The 21158-nt window shown below is 43.1% G+C and overlaps 1 protein-coding gene across 2 annotated transcripts in view; it reads left to right on the forward strand.

Moving 5' to 3' along the window:
• CDC42EP1 (CDC42 effector protein 1) overlaps positions 1–20728 on the forward strand; it is a 45931-nt gene extending 25203 nt beyond the window's left edge. The window contains exons 1-3 of one of the 2 annotated variants that reach the window (XM_077278278.1): positions 1840–1924; positions 17209–18033; positions 19641–20728. In XM_077278278.1, coding sequence (XP_077134393.1) covers positions 17625–18033; positions 19641–20179 — 948 coding nt within the window. In that variant the 5' untranslated portion in view covers positions 1840–1924; positions 17209–17624 and the 3' untranslated portion in view covers positions 20180–20728. Of the gene's footprint in view, positions 1–1839; positions 1925–17208; positions 18034–19640 lie in introns of those variants that run through there. The other variant, XM_077278277.1, reaches the window with a different exon arrangement.
• Positions 20729–21158: the final 430 nt, after the last annotated feature.

The raw sequence follows: 21158 nt of genomic DNA on the forward strand, positions 1-21158 counted from the left end.
ATAGCCTAAGGGACAAGGTTTTTTTTTTTTAAGTCTACCAAATTGGTATGTGACTTCACCACTATTAATAGTTACTTCTATCTGAGTTGGGTCTTGGATTGACCACCAGAATGGCCGACTGAGATATGCAGCTCATTCATTTCCGATATTAATGTTTGCAGCCATTGTATCGTAGCCGCAGAGCTCTGAATCTTTGCACTTTCTCTCATTATCTCACATTGTAAGGAGCGAGTGAACAGAACGTGATTTTCCTCCATCCCTTTTGGTTTATTTGCAAGTGGCATTCTGCTGGGGGAACATTATTTGTCTGCGGCATCAGATAATGTCCAAAGGAAATCTGAAATTGTCTCAACCAGTTCTGTCACAACTAAAATTATTCTACAGATAGCCAACGCCAAAGACAGAAGCTTGATTTCCCTTATATTTAAAGTTTTGGGGTTTTGTTTTATAAGTGGCTATCCCACCAACCAAGGATATTCATAGCATGTCTCCATAAGTAGAACCCTAGTGCCACAATTGGGGTCCGTCGACCTCCGCCACTCAGTGACTGATGCATCCTAGTGGAGAGCGAATAATCAGCAGGTTTTTCCAATGTAATCTGAGAGCAGAATAATGTAGGGATAGAGACCCTGATTCCAGGGATGCGTCACCTGATCAGCAGCTCACTGTGGTTTCAACTGCCTGACTGCAGGACTAGGTGCCTTGTGCCAAACAGTCCAGATAATCTAAGTAACTCCACCAGTTGGCAGTTTGCTAACAACGAATGGTGTATACAGAAAACTGCCAATCTGTGGTGTGGGAGGGGTTACACCGAGCTCAGCATTCAGAGCACTGCTAGATCTGCAGTTATTCTATCAGAACTGCACCAAACAGACCAGTAAGTGATACATCACTGGAATCAGGGTCTCTGCCCCGTAATCACTGACATTGTGCAGATGACAGATTACTCATTACAGATTATTCATAATCTCCCAATACCTAGGACAGGCTGAAATGGCAAATACCCAGATTTCCATGGTAGTAAGCTCCTTCATTATTCTACTATAAAGATTAGCAGGAGTGATGCTGAATTTCAGTCCTTACAGTAGTGATGGGGGTTATCATGCATATAAACTGACCTAGATAGCAAGGAAAATCCCAGTATGTAGCCGGTGCTCCCGTATGGAGATTCTCATAGATGTTATATATAAATATCTGCTTTATTGAGGTAATAAAAAATTACAGGACAACGCATTTCGACTCCTACACCCTGGAGTCTTCTTCAGGTCATTAAAAAATAAATAATATAAAAAGATCAACCGCACTCTCATTTTATTCAGCTTCCTGTAATCTCAGATTTTATAATTATGTGACAATTTGGGTGTATGGAGGTTGGGGCTAACACACTATTAAAAGGAATCTGTCAGCAGGTTTTCGCTATTTAATCTGAGGGCAACATGATGTAGGGGCTGAGACACTGATTTCAGCGATCTGTCACTTATTAGGCTGTGTGCTGTTGTTTCAATACAATGAATATTTTATCACCAGGAGATTATCACTGCCTGGACTACAGCTCATGTGAGCCCTGGTCTGACCACGCCCCCATTATACAATGTACACATAAAGCTGTGGTGTGGGCGGGGCTAGCTTTCTGAGCTCTGCTGCATGCAAAAGCTAAAAACCCTGATTGTGTCACAACAGCTGAACCCAGTATACTAAGTAACTCATCACCGGAATCAGGGTCTCTGTCCCTACATTATGATGCTCTCAGCTAAGGTAGCAAAAACCTGTTGCCAGATTCCCTTTATTTCTATAATAGCAGCCATAAAACTTTGTCACCCAGAATTTCTTACTCTTATAGGGGACCAAGGTTGCTCAGAAACGGCAGAAAAGAATGTGAAAGACAAAAGCCAGCTGCTGCAATTTCTACATCATTCCCTGATTTGTGGGTAAAAGCTCTCTCCGATGTGTCAGCACTGAACTAAACGTTCCCTTTAGGAATAAACACATAGCGCTGCCAGAAATAAAGGGATATTACTAATATTAGAGGATATTAGCCATCCATAGAATCCAACATACTGATGCTGCATACAAATAGGTTTTATCTGCGACTATAGTCCTTTTTAATGCAGGGTTCTCCGAGAAACCTCTAAATTGCGGCGTATTTGAATTTCATGGCTCGGATTTTATCTATGACTGTGGGCATTGGGACTGATTGGAAAGGTGAGGGACCATGAATGGAACATTTACCAAATTGCTTTTCATGTAGGAATCTACTAACGGCAAAATATAAAGCGCTCCGTCCTTTTAATCCTAATGTCTTGGCGTACAGTATGCGTTTTATTTATTCCCAGCGCTCTTTATGTACATTCGATGGAATGCTGTGCTTGTTTGTCACGAGATATTTTAGGAAAACCTCTACAATACCGGCTTTGTCTGAGTTTCTCGACAAGTGAATGGGAGTCATTTTGGAAAAAAAAGAAAGTTCATTACTGTAAACTCATCTTTTTTTCCAAGTCAGTGGAAATAAATTACCACTTTTTTTTTTTTTTTAATTTTTGTCCTTCTGAAAAATAAAATAATTTTCTAAAAATTATTTTAGATTTCTGTCACAATAAGTCTTGTGATTTGTTTGTAGAATTTATTAAGGAAAGAGTCTGGGCAAAATGATTACATTGTTTTATGCCCAGGGCAAGGTCAAGCATGACCCTATTGATTCTATTTGGGGGGGTTTTGAACCCCTTATATCCTATATTGGAGGGATTACTAATACCCAATACTGTTGGTAAGCATGTGTTGATAATGGCCTCAAGTCATCATATGCATTTTTTAAGTCACTTTTCTTTATTTGTCGTATGGTATTCTTTTGCCTTTTTGGGGGCCAAATTCATCAAAATGGTGCATGTGGTTCATAAATTTGCCAGAAAGTTAAAAAATGATCTTTTCTTGCTGTCTTGGAACCATTCTTTTCAAAGTTGTGGAAAAAAACAACTTTTGAACTAAGTGCATAAAACTACACCAGAGGGCTAGGGGGGTGGGGAGTGGAGTTGCGCCAAATTTAGTAAATTTTTAAAAATTTTCACTTGATGAATCAGGCAAAAACATCTGGAATATAAACCATTAAATGGAACTATAAACCCATATCAATATCGTATAAGTAACAAATTTTGGAGGTACCCTAATTCTAACATATTAGACCAATTATCACCAAGTATAATAAATCATATCTATCACGTCAGATACATTTTTAGAATCTCAATCTTTATTATCAAATAAATTAGACACAACATACAAATAATAAAATAACCCTATAAAAAACCCTTAAAAAACAGAGACAATAGGTCAGTGCGATTACAGGCACAGTAATAGTAAATATATCAATTATTATACAGCATAGAGATGTATATGTTTCCTTATATAACCAATAGTTCAAAAGTTTATATATAGCAGGATATCATTTAGGTGTAGTAAATTAAACCTGCTGTATACAATCAGTATGAAAAAACTTGACATATCAGCATATAATAATAAACAAAGCTCAAAAGTACATCAATATTGATGAAACAGACCTATATTTCAATTATATCTCCCTTTAAGGGAATCTTGCACAAGATAGAACACTCTATACATACCATGTGTCATTATATAATTGGAACATTGAATCACACCTCGACGCGCGTTTCAAGTTCAGATTCATCAGTGGGGTGGGGTTCTGTTTTTTAAGGGGTTTTTATGGGGTTATTTTATTATTTGTATGCTGTGTCTAATTGATTTGATAATAGAGATTGATATTATAAAATTGTACCTGACGTGATCGATGCCATTTATTATACTTGGAGGTAATAATTGGTCTGATAAAAACATCTAGAATCACTACACTTCATCCACAAAGCGAAAGAAAAAAAATAGGTGAATACGCACCTATTCGCGCAAGCAAAAAAAACAGGAGCAAAGGCAGTTATGAATTGGGGATGATATGTACATTGAGTTTTTCTATGAGTCTATATCTATTAACTAATATGTGTTACTCTTTCTGAACATTGGTACTTACAGAATAGCTTTACAATGCATTCAGTTAAAAAAAAAATTCAGACAAAAAATGAGACACAGACAGTTCCTGCTAAAGTTATTGATAGAGTTAGCTCATCCTAGAGCTGGATTCACAGCTACACAGCTCAGTATTTCTGTATAAAGTCTTCTATGCTGCTCCTGCTTCTGTCTTTGTGCTAATGAGGGAATGAAGAGCAGGAACCCCTGTGTGTGTGTCTTGTTATGTTGTGTATGGGAGACATCATAGCAGCTAATCTCCTCACACCAGCTCAGAGTCAATTGCAAATTAGACATAGAACCTGAAAAGGGGAAAACTGGTGAGAATGGCAGATACAAGACACATAATGTCCAGAAATAGTTTTATTCTTCATATATAACACACAATAGCTTATTCTGAGTGGTCACTTGAGGGTACAGCTACTCATTAATTGCTCATGTGTCGATGCTTTAGGGGAACTGAGCTGCATTACTCCGCTAGAAACAGTTAATAGATGAGGTGCAGAGACCAGGACTTCTTATGATTAGTTTATTTGGAGTACCCCTGTAACAAAAAAGGATTATCTAAAATATGCCATATTCTGTATTGCCTATAGCGAGGTATCAGGTAGCTCTATATATTGTAATACATATAGTATTAACATTTCAACAATATTTGCTGCAAAGTATAAAATTCATTCTAAAAAATTAAAGGGAATCTGTCACCAGGATTTCAAACCCCAAACTATTTATATTTACGTGTAGCTTTTTCAAAAACAAGTCCGACAATACTTTTACATTTCCAGTCTGTTCCTCCATAATTGAGAAATCAGCATAGGAATTGATAAGCAAATGAAGCTGAAGTGCTATGGAAGATCTGAAGCCTCAGTCTCTCCATCTCTAGCTCTGCATCCTCCTGCTTGACTGACTCACACAGCATAGAGGCTGTCAGTCAAGTACGAGGAGGCAACGTTTGGACGGGGAATAGAGCTGGAGTGACAGAGGATTCAGATCTACAAATAGATCTTTAGTCTAATTTGCATATCAGTTCAAATGCTGATTTCTCAGTAACGAAGGAACGGGCCGGCCACGTAAAGGGTTTGCTGGACTTGTCTTTGATAGAGCTTTATGCACATATAAATAGTTTGGGCGGTGAAATTTTGCTGACTGGTTCCCTTTAAGGATTTATTATATATTATCATATAAACCAAAAATTATGGCTCTGTGCATCATGACATTGGCATCATCAGGTTTCCATTCTTTAAGGAGCAGACAACAGTTTTAGGATCCTTAATTTTGCCTAGTGAAAAAGACAAAAAGCAGAAGCCTGAGATTGTAACCTGATCTACTACAAGTCACATAGAACCAATCTAATCCAGCTATGACCTCAGATTGAGGGCTCGTGTACACGACCGTTTTTATATCCATCTGATCTGAGAAAAACGGTCTGATTATGTGGATCAGAGTTTGATCACAGTGGGATCAGTTATTGTCGGAGGTGGAGAAAACAATCCCCATCTTCTCCATTCTGTCAGTCCAGGAATGTAAACCATGCTCAGATGTCTTCTGAGCGCAGTCCAATGTTCTCCATTGACCCATAGACTTGTTTTGATGATTTTGATCTGACATTGGTCATGTCACCAATTTTTTTTCTCTGACTACGTCCGATATAATCGGTTGTGTGCACGAGCCCTTGTTAAGGCTAGCTCATCAATAAATGGCATTGTCTACTGAGAACGTAGTGCTGCAGTCCAGAAGTGTGTCACTAGGGTTGAGCGACTTTCATTTTTTAAAGATCGAGTCGGGTTTTGTGAAACCCGACTTTGTCCAGAGTCGAGTCGAGTGCAGTCGGCCGATTATCGCTAAAAGTCGGGGATCGACCGAAACACGAAACCCAATGCAAGTCAATGGGGAAGCATAGTCGGCAGTGCGTGGAGGCCAGGAAAACACCTACAGTGCCCATTTTAATGCCAAAAACATCCATTCTTGCTTCTGAAGCTTGTCAATCTTAATTAACTTTATAATAATAGTTGGGCATAGGAAATTGGGGGTCATTTGGCAAAAGTTGTGGGGGGTAGGGCTGGTTCAAGGCTTTAGTGGGCCCAGGAAATGGACTCCGTCACGGCGGTGGAGCAGGGAGAGGTAAGTATTTCAACGTTGCAAGTGCTGTGATCCTGAGCAAGCAGGGGGGGCCCACTCGTTCGCATTGGCACTGGCACAGGGCCCCTCAAAGTACAGCGGTGTGTTTGCATGGCGGGGGCGCCTCCCACCGGCAGCGACACTTTTGCGTACTCTGAGGGGCCCTGTGCCCGTGACGTCGCCAACGAGTATGCCCCCCCCACCTGATGAAGGAACCTGCACTTTCATCTGCACCTTCCTCTTTGTCCCTGTGTAAGGTGGTATAACATGCGGGAAGGGGAACCTTACTTTCAGCAGGGTCAGATTCTGGCTGTGTAGAGTGCAAGGGGAATGTAGTGGTCTAGGTCAATGTACCAGCAGACTCATCTAGCAGTGGCTGGGCAATGGGCAGGATGAGGAGGAAACAGATATAGGGCCAAAGAATAAAGTAGGCTAAATGCAGTTCAAAATTGGTAACAGGACTAAACAGGCGGCATTGCTTTGTTCAGTGGAGTATCAAACCCAAGAGCAGCAGACACTGTTTTAAGGGCCCAACCACACTAGTAGGCCAAATGCAGTTTAATATCTGCTACTGTAGGCCAAAAGCCAGAAGGTTGAAGCTCAGCTTTATTCAGTTGAGGACAAACAACATGGAGGGGCAGACACCGTTAGTAGGCCCTAACCACCAATTTTTAAAAACACAGCACTTAATGAGAGCCAGAAGGTTGAAGCTCAGCTGTATTCAGTTGAGGTCAGACTCAACACCAGGGAGGGGCAGACACCGTTAGTAGGCCGTAACCAAAGTTGAAGGCCAAATGCAGTTTAATATCTGATACTATAGGCCGAAAGCCAGAAGGTTGAAGCTCAGCTGTATTCAGTTGAGGGCAAACACCAGGGAGGGGCAGACACCGTTAGTAGGCCCTAAACACCCTTTTTTTTTTAAATACCAGCACTTAATGAGAGCCAGAAGGTTGAAGCTCAGCTGTATTCAGTTGAGGTCAACACCAGGGAGGGGCAGACACCGTTAGTAGGCCCTAAACACCCTTTTTTTAAAAAAAAACAGCACTTAATGAGAGCCAGAAGGTAGAAGCTCAGCTTTTTTCAGTTGAGGACAAACACCAGGCAGGGGCAGACACCGTTAGTAGGCCCTAAACACCCTTTTTTTTTAAATACCAGCACTTAATGAGAGCCAGAAGGTTGAAGCTCAGCTTTATTCAGTTGAGGACAAACACCAGGCAGGGGCAGACACCGTTAGTAGGCCCTAAACACCCTTTTTTTTTTAAATACCAGCACTTAATGAGAGCCAGAAGGTTGAAGCTCAGCTTTATTCAGTTGAGGACAAACACCAGGCAGGGGCAGACACCGTTAGTAGGCCCTAAACACCCTTTTTTTTTTTAAATACCAGCACTTAATGAGAGCCAGAAGGTTGAAGCTCAGCTGTATTCAGTTGAGGTCAACACCAGGGAGGGGCAGACACCGTTAGTAGGCCCTAAACACCCTTTTTTTAAAAAAAACCCAGCACTTAATGAGAGCCAGAAGGTTGAAGCTCAGCTTTTTTCAGTTGAGGACAAACACCAGGCAGGGGCAGACACCGTTAGTAGGCCCTAAACACCCTTTTTTTTTTTTTAAATACCAGCACTTAATGAGAGCCAGAAGGTTGAAGCTCAGCTTTATTCAGTTGAGGACAAACACCAGGCAGGGGCAGACACCGTTAGTAGGCCCTAAACACCCTTTTTTTTCAAATACCAGCACTTAATGAGAGCCAGAAGGTTGAAGCTCAGCTTTATTCAGTTGAGGACAAACACCAGGCAGGGGCAGACACCGTTAGTAGGCCCTAAACACCCTTTTTTTTTTAAATACCAGCACTTAATGAGAGCCAGAAGGTTGAAGCTCAGCTGTATTCAGTTGAGGTCAACAGCAGGGAGGGGCAGACACCGTTAGTAGGCCCTAAGCACCCTTTTTTTTTTAAATACCAGCACTTAATGAGAGCCAGAAGGTTGAAGCTCAGCTTTATTCAGTTGAGGACAAACACCAGGCAGGGGCAGACACCGTTAGTAGGCCCTAAACACCCTTTGTTTTTTAAATACCAGCACTCAATGAGAGCCAGAAGGTTGAAGCTCAGCTTTACTCACTTGAGGACAAACACCAGGCAGGGGCAGACACCGTTAGTAGGCCCTAAACACCCTTTTTTTTTTTAAATACCAGCACTTAATGAGAGCCAGAAGGTTGAAGCTCAGCTGTATTCAGTTGAGGTCAACACTAGGGAGGGGCAGACACCGTTAGTAGGCCCTAAACACCCTTTTTTTTTTTTTAAATACCAGCACTTAATGAGAGCCAGAAGGTTGAAGCTCAGCTTTATTCAGTTGAGGACAAACACCAGGCAGGGGCAGACACCGTTAGTAGGCCCTAAACACCCCTTTTTTTTTAAATACCAGCACTTAATGAGAGCCAGAAGGTTGAAGCTCAGCTGTATTCAGTTGAGGTCAACACCAGGGAGGGGCAGACACCGTTAGTAGGCCCTAAACACCCTTTTTTTAAAAAAAACAGCACTTAATGCGAGCCAGAAGGTTGAAGCTCAGCTGTATTCAGTTGAGGACAACTTGAATTAGGGACTGCAGACAGACTTACCAGGCTGTCCCCTGTGTGGACCATGCATCCAATACATTAACCCATTGCGCCACAAAGGACACGTAACCTTCCGTGGCCATGCCTACAGGTCCATGTGTCTGTTGTCAGGTGTACCTTTGGACTCACAGATTGACATAGTGCATGGACAATGCGGTCTTTTACATGCTGGTGGAGGGGTGGGATGCTTTTCTCGCAAAAGAATTGTCAACTGGGTAGCCCATAGCGTGGTACAGCGTAGTCCATCATGGCTTTATTAATATTAAATAAAATTAAAAAATAGGCTCTATGCACTGTAAAATAGGTTCCAGGGGTAAACGGGCAGCATTGGTGTGGTCAGTGGAGGAGTAATGCAAGTAGGGACCGCAGACAGGCTATCAAAGGCCTAAAATAACAAACAATAGGCTCATGGCAATTTTACATCGGTTACATGGATGCACAGGCAGGCAGCATTGTGGTCAGTGGAGGAGTAATGCAAGTAGGGACCGCAGACAGGCTATCAAAGGCCTAAAATAACAAACAATAGGCTCACGGCAGTTTTATATCGGTTACATGGATGCACAGGCAGGCAGCATTGTGGTAAGTGGAGGAGTAATGCAAGTAGGGACCGCAGACAGGCTATCAAAGGCCTAAAATAACAAACAATAGGCTCATGGCAGTTTTACATCGGTTACATGGATGCACAGGCAGGCAGCATTGTGGTCAGTGGAGGAGTAATGCAAGTAGGGACCGCAGACAGGCTATCAAAGGCCTAAAATAACAAACAATAGGCTCATGGCAGTTTTATATCGGTTACATGGATGCACAGGCAGGCAGCATTGTGGTCAGTGGAGGAGTAATGCAAGTAGGGACCGCAGACAGGCTATCAAAGGCCTAAAATAACAAACAATAGGCTCATGGCAGTTTTACATCGGTTACATGGATGCACAGGCAGGCAGCATTGTGGTCAGTGGAGGAGTAATGCAAGTAGGGACCGCAGACAGGCTATCAAAGGCCTAAAATAACAAACAATAGGCTCATGGCAGTTTTAATTTGGTTACATGGATGCACAGGCAGGCAGCATTGTGGTCAGTGGAGGAGTATTGCAAGGAGTGTCTGACACAGTTAGTACTCCAAAAAAATAAATAGATGTTAATGTCTCGCAAAACAACTATAAGTAAAAAAAGGGTGTCATGCTTAGGTACAGGGGTGGGCTCAACTGCAGAGTTTATGACAAAGTAATTTGGCAGTAAATTAGTATTTACTGGTGTCAATATAGGACACTGACCCAGACTACTTTAACTAGCATCATAGATGCAAACAAATTGGTATTGTTTGTCAGTGCCAGGCATTGAATGATGTCAGTGCATAGACTAAACATTGGTGGAGCTGTGCGAAATAATTTTGCATGTGGTAGAGCACAGTTTGAGCTGGGGGGGAACTCTCTTGTGGCCGGCGGTACCGCCCCAGGGCCCCTCATGTTACAATGGTGTGTCTGACGTTGGGTGCGCACCACCACCGCCAGAGACACTACATTGTACTATGAGGGACCCAGTGGCAGTGCCGTCGACCAAAAGCGGGCACACCCACCTCTTCAGACAATCAGCACTGTAATGGGTGCTTGCGCCAAGTGGCGAGACCACGGCCCCGTGGGGGGATTTTTTCCATTGGGGGAGGTGTAAACATGTCGTATGCTGGACAAACAGCTGCTGCAAATTAAGAGATTGGAACACTCAGTAAGACCAGTCCACAAGCAAGACCTTTTTATAGGAAAGCTAGGTGTCAGCCGGGAAAGGTGGGGCAAAATAATTTGAAATCCAGGAGTGGTTCATTTTAATGAAGGTGAGATCATCCACATTTTGGGTAGCCAGACGAGTCCTTTTTTCGGTTAATATTGAACCAGCAGCACTGAATACTCTTTCTGATAGCACACTAGCTGCTGGGCAAGCAAGCTCCTGCAACGCATATTCTGCCAATTCAGGCCAGGTGTCTAATTTTGATGCCCAGTAATCAAATGGGAATGACGGTTGAGGGAGAACATCGATAAGGGAAGAAAAATAGTTAGTAACCATACTGGACAAATGTTGTCTCCTGTCACTTTGAATAGATGCTGCAGTACCTGTCCTGTTTGCGGTCATTGCGAAATCACTCCACAACCTGGTCAGAAAACCCCTCTGTCCAACGCCACTTCTGATTTGTGCACCTCTAACACCTCTGCCATGTAGCCCCCTGCAGCTTGTGTGAGACTGAGAACCATCACCGGCGCTGTGTGCTGGGAATGCCTGAATCAAACGGTCTACAAGAGTAGCTTGTTTGGTTGCTAATATTTGTTCGAGGTTCTCATGTGGCATAATATTTTGCAATTTGCCTTTGTAGCGAGGGTCAAGGATGCAGGCCAACCAATAATCGTCATCGCTCATCATTTTAATAATGCGTGTGTCCCTTTTGAGGATACGTAAGGCATAATCCGCCATGTGGGCCAAAGTTCCAGTTGTCAAATCTGCGGTTGTGCTGGTTGGAGGGGCTGTTACAGGCAAATCTACGTCACTTGTCTCCCTTAAAAAAACAGAACCCAGCCTTGCAACGCCACTAATTTCTGTTGGCCCAGGAGAAGCTTCCTCATTCAAAAAGTACTCATCCCCATCATCCTCCTCGTCCTCCTCCTCCTCTTCGCCCGCTACCGCATCCTCTACACGGCCCTGACCAGACAATGGCTGACTGTCATCAAGGCTTTCCTCTTCCTCGGCTGCAGACGCCTGCTCCTTTATGTGCGTCAAACTTTGCATCAGCAGACGCATTAGGGGGATGCTCATGCTTATTATGGTGTTGTCTGCACTAACCAGCCGTGTGCATTCCTCAAAACACTGAAGGACTTGACACAGGTCTTGAAGCTTCGACCACTGCACACCTGACAACTCCATGTCTGCCATCCAACTGCCTGCCCGTGTATCCTCCCACAAATACATAACAGCACGCCTCTGTTCACACAGTCTCTGAAGCATGTGCAGTGTGGAGTTCCACCTTGTTGAAATGTCGATGATTAGGTGATGCTGAGGAAGGTTCAAAGACCGCTGATAGTTCTGCATACGGCTGGAGTGTACGGGCGAACGGCGGATATGCGAGCAAAGTCTGCGCACTTTGAGGAGCAGGTCGGGTAACCCCGGGTAACTTTTCAGGAAGCACTGCACCACCAGGTTTAAGGTGTGAGCCAGGCAAGGAATGTGTTTAAGTTGGGAAAGGGCTATGGCAGCCATGAAATTCCTTCCGTTATCACTCACAACCTTGCCTGCCTCAAGATGTACAGTGCCCAGCCATGACTGAGTTTCATTCTGCAAGAACTCGGACAGAACTTCCGCGGTGTGTCTGTTGTCGCCCAAACACTTCATTGCCAATACAGCCTGCTGACGCTTGCCACTAGCTGTCCCATAATGGCACACCTGGTGTGCAACAGTGGCAGCTGCGGATGGAGTGGATGTGCGACTGCGGTGTGTGGACGAGCTCTCGCTTCTGCATGAGGAGGAGGAAGAGGAGGAGGGGGGGTGAACGCCTACAGCCAACTCTTTCCTTGACCGTGGACTAGGCAAAACTGTCCCAATATTGCTGTCCCCTGTGGACCCTGCATCCACCACATTCACCCAGTGTGCCGTAATGGACACGTAACGTCCCTGGCCATGCCTACTGGTCCATGCATCTGTTGTCAGGTGCACCTTTGTAGTCACAGACTGCCTGAGTGCATGGACGATGCGGTCTTTAACATGCTGTTGGAGGGCTGGGATGGCTTTTCTAGAAAAGAAGTGCCGACTGGGTAGCTCGTAGCGTGGTACAGCGTAGTCCATCAGCGCTTTGAAAGCTTCGCTTTCAACTAACCGGTAGGGCATCATCTCTAATGAGATTAGTCTAGCAATGTGGGCGTTCAAACCCTGTGTACGCGAATGTGAGGATGAGTACTTCCTTTTCCTAACAAGAGTCTCATGTAGGGTGAGCTGGACTGGAGAGCTGGAGATCGTGGAACTAGCGGTGGTGCCGGTGGACATGGGTGAGTGAGAGAGGGTTGGAGATGGTATTCTTGCCAGTGCCCTACATGCAGTGTTTCCTACTGCAAACCTGGTGATTCCCTGACTGCTTTGGCCTGGCGACGAAAGCTGCACAGATACTGCCGGTGGTGCGGGAAATGGTGGGTTTACAGTGAGGGAAGGGATGTAGCGTTGCTGACTAGCTTCATTGGCCGAGGGTGCTGCAACCTTTAGGGACATTTGGTAGTTATTCCAGGCTTGCAAATGCATGGTGGATAAATGTCTATGCATGCAACTTGTATTTAGACTTTTAAGATTCTGACCTCTGCTTAAGGTAGTTGAACATTTTTGACAGATGACTTTGCGCTGATCATTTGGATGTTGTTTAAAAAAATGCCAGACTGCACTCTTTCTACTATCGGATACCTTTTCAGGCATTGCAGACTGAGCTTCTTTAACCGGATGGCCACGCTGTCCTCCAACAGGTTTTGGTTTTGCCACGCGTTTTTGGCCAGATACGGGCACGGTAGATGGAACCTGTTGTGATGTTGATGCCTGCTGCAGCTCCTCCTCCTCCGCTTCTGAACTACTGCCGCCTGCACCCTGTTCCCCCAATGGCTGCCAATCGGGGTCAACAACTGGGTCATCTATGACCTCCTCTTCTATGTCGTGTGCAACTTCGTCTGTGTCACCGTGTAAGCCGGTGGTATAGCGTTCGTGACAGGGCACCATAGTCTCCGCTGGGTTTGATTCTGCCTCAGTACACTGCGAGGGCAATGTTCTGGTCTGAGTCAAAGGAACAGCATAGTAATCTGGCTGTGGCTGTGCATCTGTGCACTCCATGTCCGATTCAACTTCTAATGGGCATGGCCTGTTAACTGTTTCACTGTCTAACCCAGGAACGGTATGTGTAAAGAGCTCCATGGAGTAACCTGTTGTGTCGACTGACGCATCCTTCACTGTTGTTCTGGGTGAAGGACACAAGGAAGCGACTTGTTCCTGACCGGGAGCATCCACTGATGATGCACTGCTCTGACATTTGGCACTTTCCGAGGAGGAGGCGAAAGAGTTAGAGGCAGAGTGAGCAATGAAAGCCAATACTTGTTCCTCCTGCTCCGGCTTCAAAAGTGGTTTTCCTACTCCCAGAAAAGAGAGCGTTCGAGGCCTTGTGTAGGCACACAACGTTTTTGGCTCAACAACTCGAGACTTAGGTGCTGTACTGCTTTTACCACGACCACCTGATGCTCCACCACCACTACCATCATTACCAGCTGACAATGACCGCCCACGGCCACGACCTCTTCCACTAGACTTCCTCATTGTTTGCAAAACGTAACCAAAGTAACACTATTTGTTACTGTAAAACAACTTATAAGGTGAACTCAAACTTCTGTAGGATTTATATATACCTTTATAGGTGCCTGACACTGAAAGGAAAATCAGGCCCAATGTTACACACTAGGCTTTCTGTGCCCCAATAATTTGAGACATATAGCACACACAGGAGCAGCACTCAAGCAGACTTGACAATATTTATCACCCACAAATTATTTTTTTTTTAAAAGGGAGAATTTACCCAAAAATAAAAAAAGGCCCAGTATTACACAGTGGTTTTCGGTGGCACACAATGAGAGAGAGATGCCACCCACAGCAATGGCACGGAGGCAGACTTGCCAATATTTATCTCCCACTAATTTTTTTTTGGGAAAAGGGAGAATTTAGCAAAAAAAAAAAAAAAAAATGGCCAAGTATTACACAGTGTTTTCGGTGGCACACAATGAGAGACAGATACCACACACAGCAATGGCACGGAGGCAGACTTGCCATTATTTATCTCCCACTAATTTTTTTTTTGGAAAAGGGAGAATGTACCCCCCAAAAAAAAAAAATGGCCAAGTATTACACAGTGTTTTCGGTGCCACACAATGAGAGACAGATACCACACACAGCAATGGCACGGAGGCAGACTTGCCAATATTTATTTCCCACTATTTTTTTTGGGGGGGAAAGGGAGAATTTAGCAAAAAAAAAAAAAATGGCCAAGTATTACACAGTGTTTTCGGTGCCACACAATGACAGACAGATGCCACACACAGCAATGGCACGGAGGCAGACTTGCCAATATTTATCTCCCACTAATTTTTTTTTTTTGGAAAAGGGAGAATGTACCCCCCCCCCCCAAAAAAAAGGGCAAGTATTACACAGTGTTTTCGGTGCCACACAATGACAGACAGATGCCACACACAGCAATGGCACGGAGGCAGACTTGCCAATATTTATCTCCCACTAATTTTTTTTGGGGAAAAGGGAGAATTTAGCAAAAAAAAAAAAAAAAAATGGCCAAGTATTACACAGTGTTTTCGGTGGCACACAATGAGAGACAGATACCACACACAGCAATGGCACGGAGGCAGACTTGCCAATATTTATCTCCCACTAATTTTTTTTTTTTGGAAAAGGGAGAATGTACCCCCCCCCCCCAAAAAAAAAGGGCAAGTATTACACAGTGTTTTCGGTGCCACACAATGACAGACAGATGCCACACACAGCAATGGCACGGAGGCAGACTTGCCAATATTTATCTCCCACTAATTTTTTTTGGGGAAAAGGGAGAATTTAGCAAAAAAAAAAAAAAAAAATGGCCAAGTATTACACAGTGTTTTCGGTGGCACACAATGAGAGACAGATACCACACACAGCAATGGCACGGAGGCAGACTTGCCAATATTTATCTCCCACTAATTTTTTTTTTTTGGAAAAGGGAGAATGTACCCCCCCCCCCCAAAAAAAAGGGCAAGTATTACACAGTGTTTTCGGTGCCACACAATGACAGACAGATGCCACACACAGCAATGGCACGGAGGCAGACTTGCCAATATTTATCTCCCACTAATTTTTTTGGGGGAAAAGGGAGAATTTAGCAAAAAAAAAAAAAAAAATGGCCAAGTATTACACAGTGTTTTCGGTGGCACACAATGAGAGACAGATACCACACACAGCAATGGCACGGAGGCAGACTTGCCAATATTTATCTCCCACTAATTTTTTTTTTTGGAAAAGGGAGAATGTACCCCCCCCCCCCCCAAAAAAAGGCCAAGTATTACACAGTGTTTTCGGTGCCACACAATGACAGACAGATGCCACACACAGCAATGGCACGGAGGCAGACTTGCCAATATTTATCTCCCACTAATTTTTTTTGGGGAAAAGGGAGAATGTACCCCCAAAAAAAAAAAAATGGCCAAGTATTACACAGTGTTTTCGGTGCCACACAATGACAGACAGATGCCACACACAGCAATGGCACGGAGGCAGACTTGCCAATATTTATCTCCCTGCAGTTATCTCAGAAAAGTATGGCAGGCAGCTATAAAAAGGACTGCTGCACACAAAAGTGTGGACAAACACACAAGATAGCTGTGCAGAAAGGAAGGAAAAACAGGATTTGTGCTTTGAAAAAAGCAGTTGGTTTGCACAGCGGCGTACACGCAGGCACAGCAACGCAGCTATCAGGGTCAGGGAGCCTTCTAGTGCAGCCCAATGAGCTACAGCGCTGAGGAAAAAAAAATGTAGCTTCCACTGTCCCTGCAATCAAAAGGTGGTATTGGACAGTGGAAATCGCTACAGCACAAGCGGTTTGTAGCTTTATGTACCCTGCCTATCACTATCCCTGCTTCCGAAGAAGCTGCAGCAACCTCTCCCTACGCTCAGATCAGCAGCAGTAAGATGGCGGTCGGCGGGAACGCCCCTTTATAGCCCCTGTGACGCCGCAGAAAGCAAGCCAATCACTGCAATGCCCTTCTCTAAGATGGTGGGGACTGAGATCTATGTCATCACGCTGCCCACACTCTGCGTCCACCTTCATTGGCTGAGAAATGGCGCTTTTCGCATCATTGAAACGCGACTTTGGCGCGAAAGTCGCGTACCGCATGGCAGACCCCACACAGGGATCGGCTCGGTTTCATGAGACGCCGACTTTGCCAAAAGTCGGCGACTTATGAAAATGAACGATCCGTTTCGCTCAACCCTATGTGTCACCTTTGGTTTCTAGTGCACGTGTAATGCATCCACAGTAGAAGAGCATTTCATTGTAAATTATAGCCTTTACCTTGAATGCCTTCCCTATGCATTCACTAGGCAGGAAGATCATGCTAAGCCCCCTATATAAATGATTAAGCAGCTAAATTTGTATTTTGAGGGAGATGGACTCTGGAAGAAAATTGAACCGTTTTGTATATTGTAGTCGATTCTGATTGAGGCTTTCATTTGGCACAGTTATTAGTCAGATAACAGTATTAAATTAGGATTGTATATTCTATTTCATAAAATGTATAAGAAAATTTAGAATATTTGTTGGAAAAGATAGAAAATATTATACTAAAAAAGGAACTAAATTAAAAAAGGTCACCACACAAGATGAGAGTCTACAAAGAATTCTATTTGACTAAAGTCATTCTTTCTTTTTCAGGTTGGACATCAGTCTTTGCTGTCAGGTTGCACAAATCTCATTTGGGCTAATTTTTACAGAGTTCATTGATTTTTGTAAACATCGACAATTTTCTTTTCCTGCTTCCACCATCTGAAAAGCGCAAGATTCTGAATTAGCTGATATAAGATCTTCTCTACTGAGCTGTCTGGTGATTCCTTACATCTATTGCGTGGTTTCAGTATTTCAATTTCACAAGAAGCACATACGCCGGTTATAGAAGATAACTACTTGTCGTCTTTTGTAATACTATTGTCACTTTTGGTTTAGGAAACCTCAAGAGTTTCTTGTCAAGAATCTTATAATAAGTATGTGAGACATTATTAGAAAAGACAATGGTGTAAGGATCTTCTTTATGTGTTTCTTATTCAACAATTTCACATCGTTAAGAAGACAAAATGAGTCTTGGCAGTCTTCCGGTCATAAAAAACCTAGTTTCTCGATCCAGACGAGAACGGGTATCATTAACACCAGAAATGATTAGTCCTCCTCTTGGTGACTTTAGGCACACAATGCATGTAGGACGAAAAGGAGAAGTCTTTGGGGACACCTCCTTTCTCACCCATTGCCATGAGAAGCACAGGCACCCTCGTTGGAATTACATCACCAAGAAATTACGCCAAGCTCGATGGATGTCTCCTGAACGCCAGTCCCTTGGACATCCAATATCACCCCCTCCACCTGTTTCTCCAATTATTAAGAATGCTGTGTCCTTGCCACTTCTCCATAAGCGAAATTGGGATGAAGAGATAGATGGGAGCCCAGGAGAAGCCTGGAACTCTATGTCAGAGTCACACAGCCATTATGGTAAGTTTGAAACCTAAAAGTACATTTAAAGCCTAAAACTTAAAATATAAAGTGAGAAACCCTGTAATTATGATAGTTAAAAGTTTGGATGTTTCCGATTGAGAGGATGCTTGCCATTTTCAAGCAGCTTATAGTAGAGTCAAAAGGGTTCTTGGAAGTTACTGGTTCTCATTTTGGAGATCCATGTGGTATATGGAGTCAAACGGCGATACTATCTGGGAAAAGTGTGCAAAGTTGCTCTCTTCCAGACAGAATTATATGGTTTCCCAAGTGCTACATATAGGTAGATACCTGTTAAGTCAATTTACAATCTGTTAAAGAACCTTGAAATATGAGGGATATCAACAAAACCAAGAGACATAACTGTGGAAAGTGCTGTTTTACTGATTTTTGTTTTTCCTCTTTAAAGGTTTTGGGGAAGTCAAGCTCATGTGGGGTGGCTAAAAAAGGTTGTCCACATCTATAAAATTACTGTTTCATATGTTTCTTAGATGAAAAAAATGTATTTATCTATTTTTTTATTCTCAAAGATACCCCAACTATCAGCATTGGACCTGGATTTGAGCAGCTCCACTTTCGGTTTGTGTCTCACACGCATGTACTGGGCTGTGTCTTCGTGTCATCAGAGCTGTGTGTGAAGGGGTCTCGCTGATTTCTAATTTATTTGGCTAAGCCATTCTTTAAGATAAACAATACGTAGACAGAGAAGAAGTTTGGTGTCACAATTAAAATTAGTAGCCAGCCTGCCCCCTTCACACACAGATGTGCCATCACAGGAAACACTCTACTGTGTCAAGCACAAGACCAGAAGTGAAGCCCCTAAACCTGGTGCCAGAGAAGATATCTAAGCATCAGGATATTTTGTTTTAAATAAAAATATATTATGAAATTCTACATAATCATGTCAGGAATACATATAAAAGTAATAGTTGGCAAACTTTTTAAATTTAGCTTACACTCTTTCTCTGTGTTCCCTAAATTGCTCAAACAATCCTAATTTTGATATCCTCCCTTTGAACTGAAGAAATTTTAAGTAAACATAGGCCACATACAGATAACCACATAGACCATGGGATATGGTTTATAAAGAGGCATTTCCTACTTTTATTGACTACTATTAGGCCATTAGGATGAAACTGAATGGGAGGAGACACAGATTAGATATTAGAAAAAACTTTTTGACAGTGAGGGTGATCAATGAGTGGAACAGGCTGCCACGAGAGGTGATGAGCTCTCCTTCAATGGAAGTCTTCAAAGAGTGGCTGAACAGACACATGTCTGGGATGATTAAGTAAATCCTGCTTTGAGCAGGGAGTTGGACCAGATGAGGTCCATTCCAACTCTAACATTCTATGATTTTATGCTTCTATGATTCATTATTTTCATGCATAGTACAATCAGTTAATGGGTAAATCTGACAGAGATGGGCTTTAAGAACAAGTGTTGAGAAGGCACAAACTTCTATCTGTGAGACACAGACACTGAATCAAATTTGACTTACAGGACATAGTTATTTTTTATTCAGTCTGTAGCTCAATTCTCTGATCTTAAACTGCACAGTTATTCCACTACAACACCAAGTAAAATTTTTGTATTTCTCTGTGCAGGTCTAGGATCTGGATTTTGCACCATGCCAAGGCTCTCATCCTCAGAAGATCCATCAGAGGATACTAGCTCTCAAAAACCTGATGAAGACTGGGCCAGCTCCGGATTTCCAGATACAGAGGATTGCAGCGTCTCCACTGTTCCTTCTGAGCCTTCTAGCAGTCTGTGGCGCGCTGACTCTATGCAATCGTTGGTTATGGACTTTGGCCCATCACTCATGACTGAGATTCTAGAAGGTATAAGCTTCTCAGATATTCCTAAAAAAACAGAAGGTGCAAGCGTTCTCCACGAACAAAGTATGTTATCAACTACCAATGACCTGTCCAATTTTGATGGAACTTTTGTGAAAAGCCAATCTGAAACGCATCAATTCCATTGTGATATTCACAAACCCAAAGGTTTTGCAAGTTGGGAACCAACCACAATAGCTGAGGAAATGGAGATTGATACAGACAGTGGAATAACAGGATCTGAGCAGGGAAGCAGATGCATCACCGCAGAATTATATGATTCTGGTGATGGTTCTGAAATAGAAATGTAGACATTTCCAAAATACCGAAAAAGACTTTGGGGATTTGTACTTAAAGATATAAAGTCATATTTTTACTGATGAAAGTTAACATTTTAAGAGAATACACTAGAATTGTTTATGAACTGAGAATACATATGTAACCTCATGCACAAAATATTTTGAACCTTTATACAGAAGGACAATATCTTCCTGGACGATAACAAGACCTTCCTCAACTCTACTAATATATAAAGGAGATAGCTTACATGTTCAAGACCAAAGAAGAACATTTGTTTCTGATCATTCAAATTACATAATGGATCATGTAAAGAATGTGATTTTTGTATCTGTACACAAGTCTCAGCAGGACGTCTTCCGCTTTATAATATATAAATATACACTCACCGGCCACTTTATTAGGTACACCATGCTAGTAACGGGTTGGACCCCCTTTTGCATTCAGAACTGCCTCAATTCTTCGTGGCATAGATTCAACAAGGTGCTGGAAGCATTCCTCAGAGATTTTGGTCCATATTGACATGATGGCATCACACAGTTGCCGCAGATTTGTCGGCTGCACATCCCAAAGATGCTCCATACAAGGCAGGATGGATCCATGCTTTCATGTTGTTTACGCCAAATTCTGACCCTACCATCCGAATGTCGCAGCAGAAATCGAGACTCATCAGACCAAGCAACGTTTTTCCAATCTTCTACTGTCCAATTTCGATGAGCTTGTACAAATTGTAGCCTCAGTTTCCTGTTCTTAGCTGAAAGGAGTGGTACCCGGTGTGGTCTTCTGCTGCTGTAGCCCATCTGCCTCAAAGTTCGACGCACTGTGCGTTCAGAGATGCTCTTAGGCCTACCTTGGTTGTAACGGGTGGCGATTTGAGTCACTGTTGCCTTTCTATCAGCTCGAACCAGTCTGCCCATTCTCCTCTGACCTCTGGCATCAACAAGGCATTTCCGCCCACAGAACTGCCGCTCACTGGATTTTTTTTCTTTTTTG

This window comes from Ranitomeya variabilis, chromosome 8, assembly GCF_051348905.1.
Source record: "Ranitomeya variabilis isolate aRanVar5 chromosome 8, aRanVar5.hap1, whole genome shotgun sequence".
NCBI classification, from domain to species: domain Eukaryota; kingdom Metazoa; phylum Chordata; class Amphibia; order Anura; family Dendrobatidae; genus Ranitomeya; species Ranitomeya variabilis.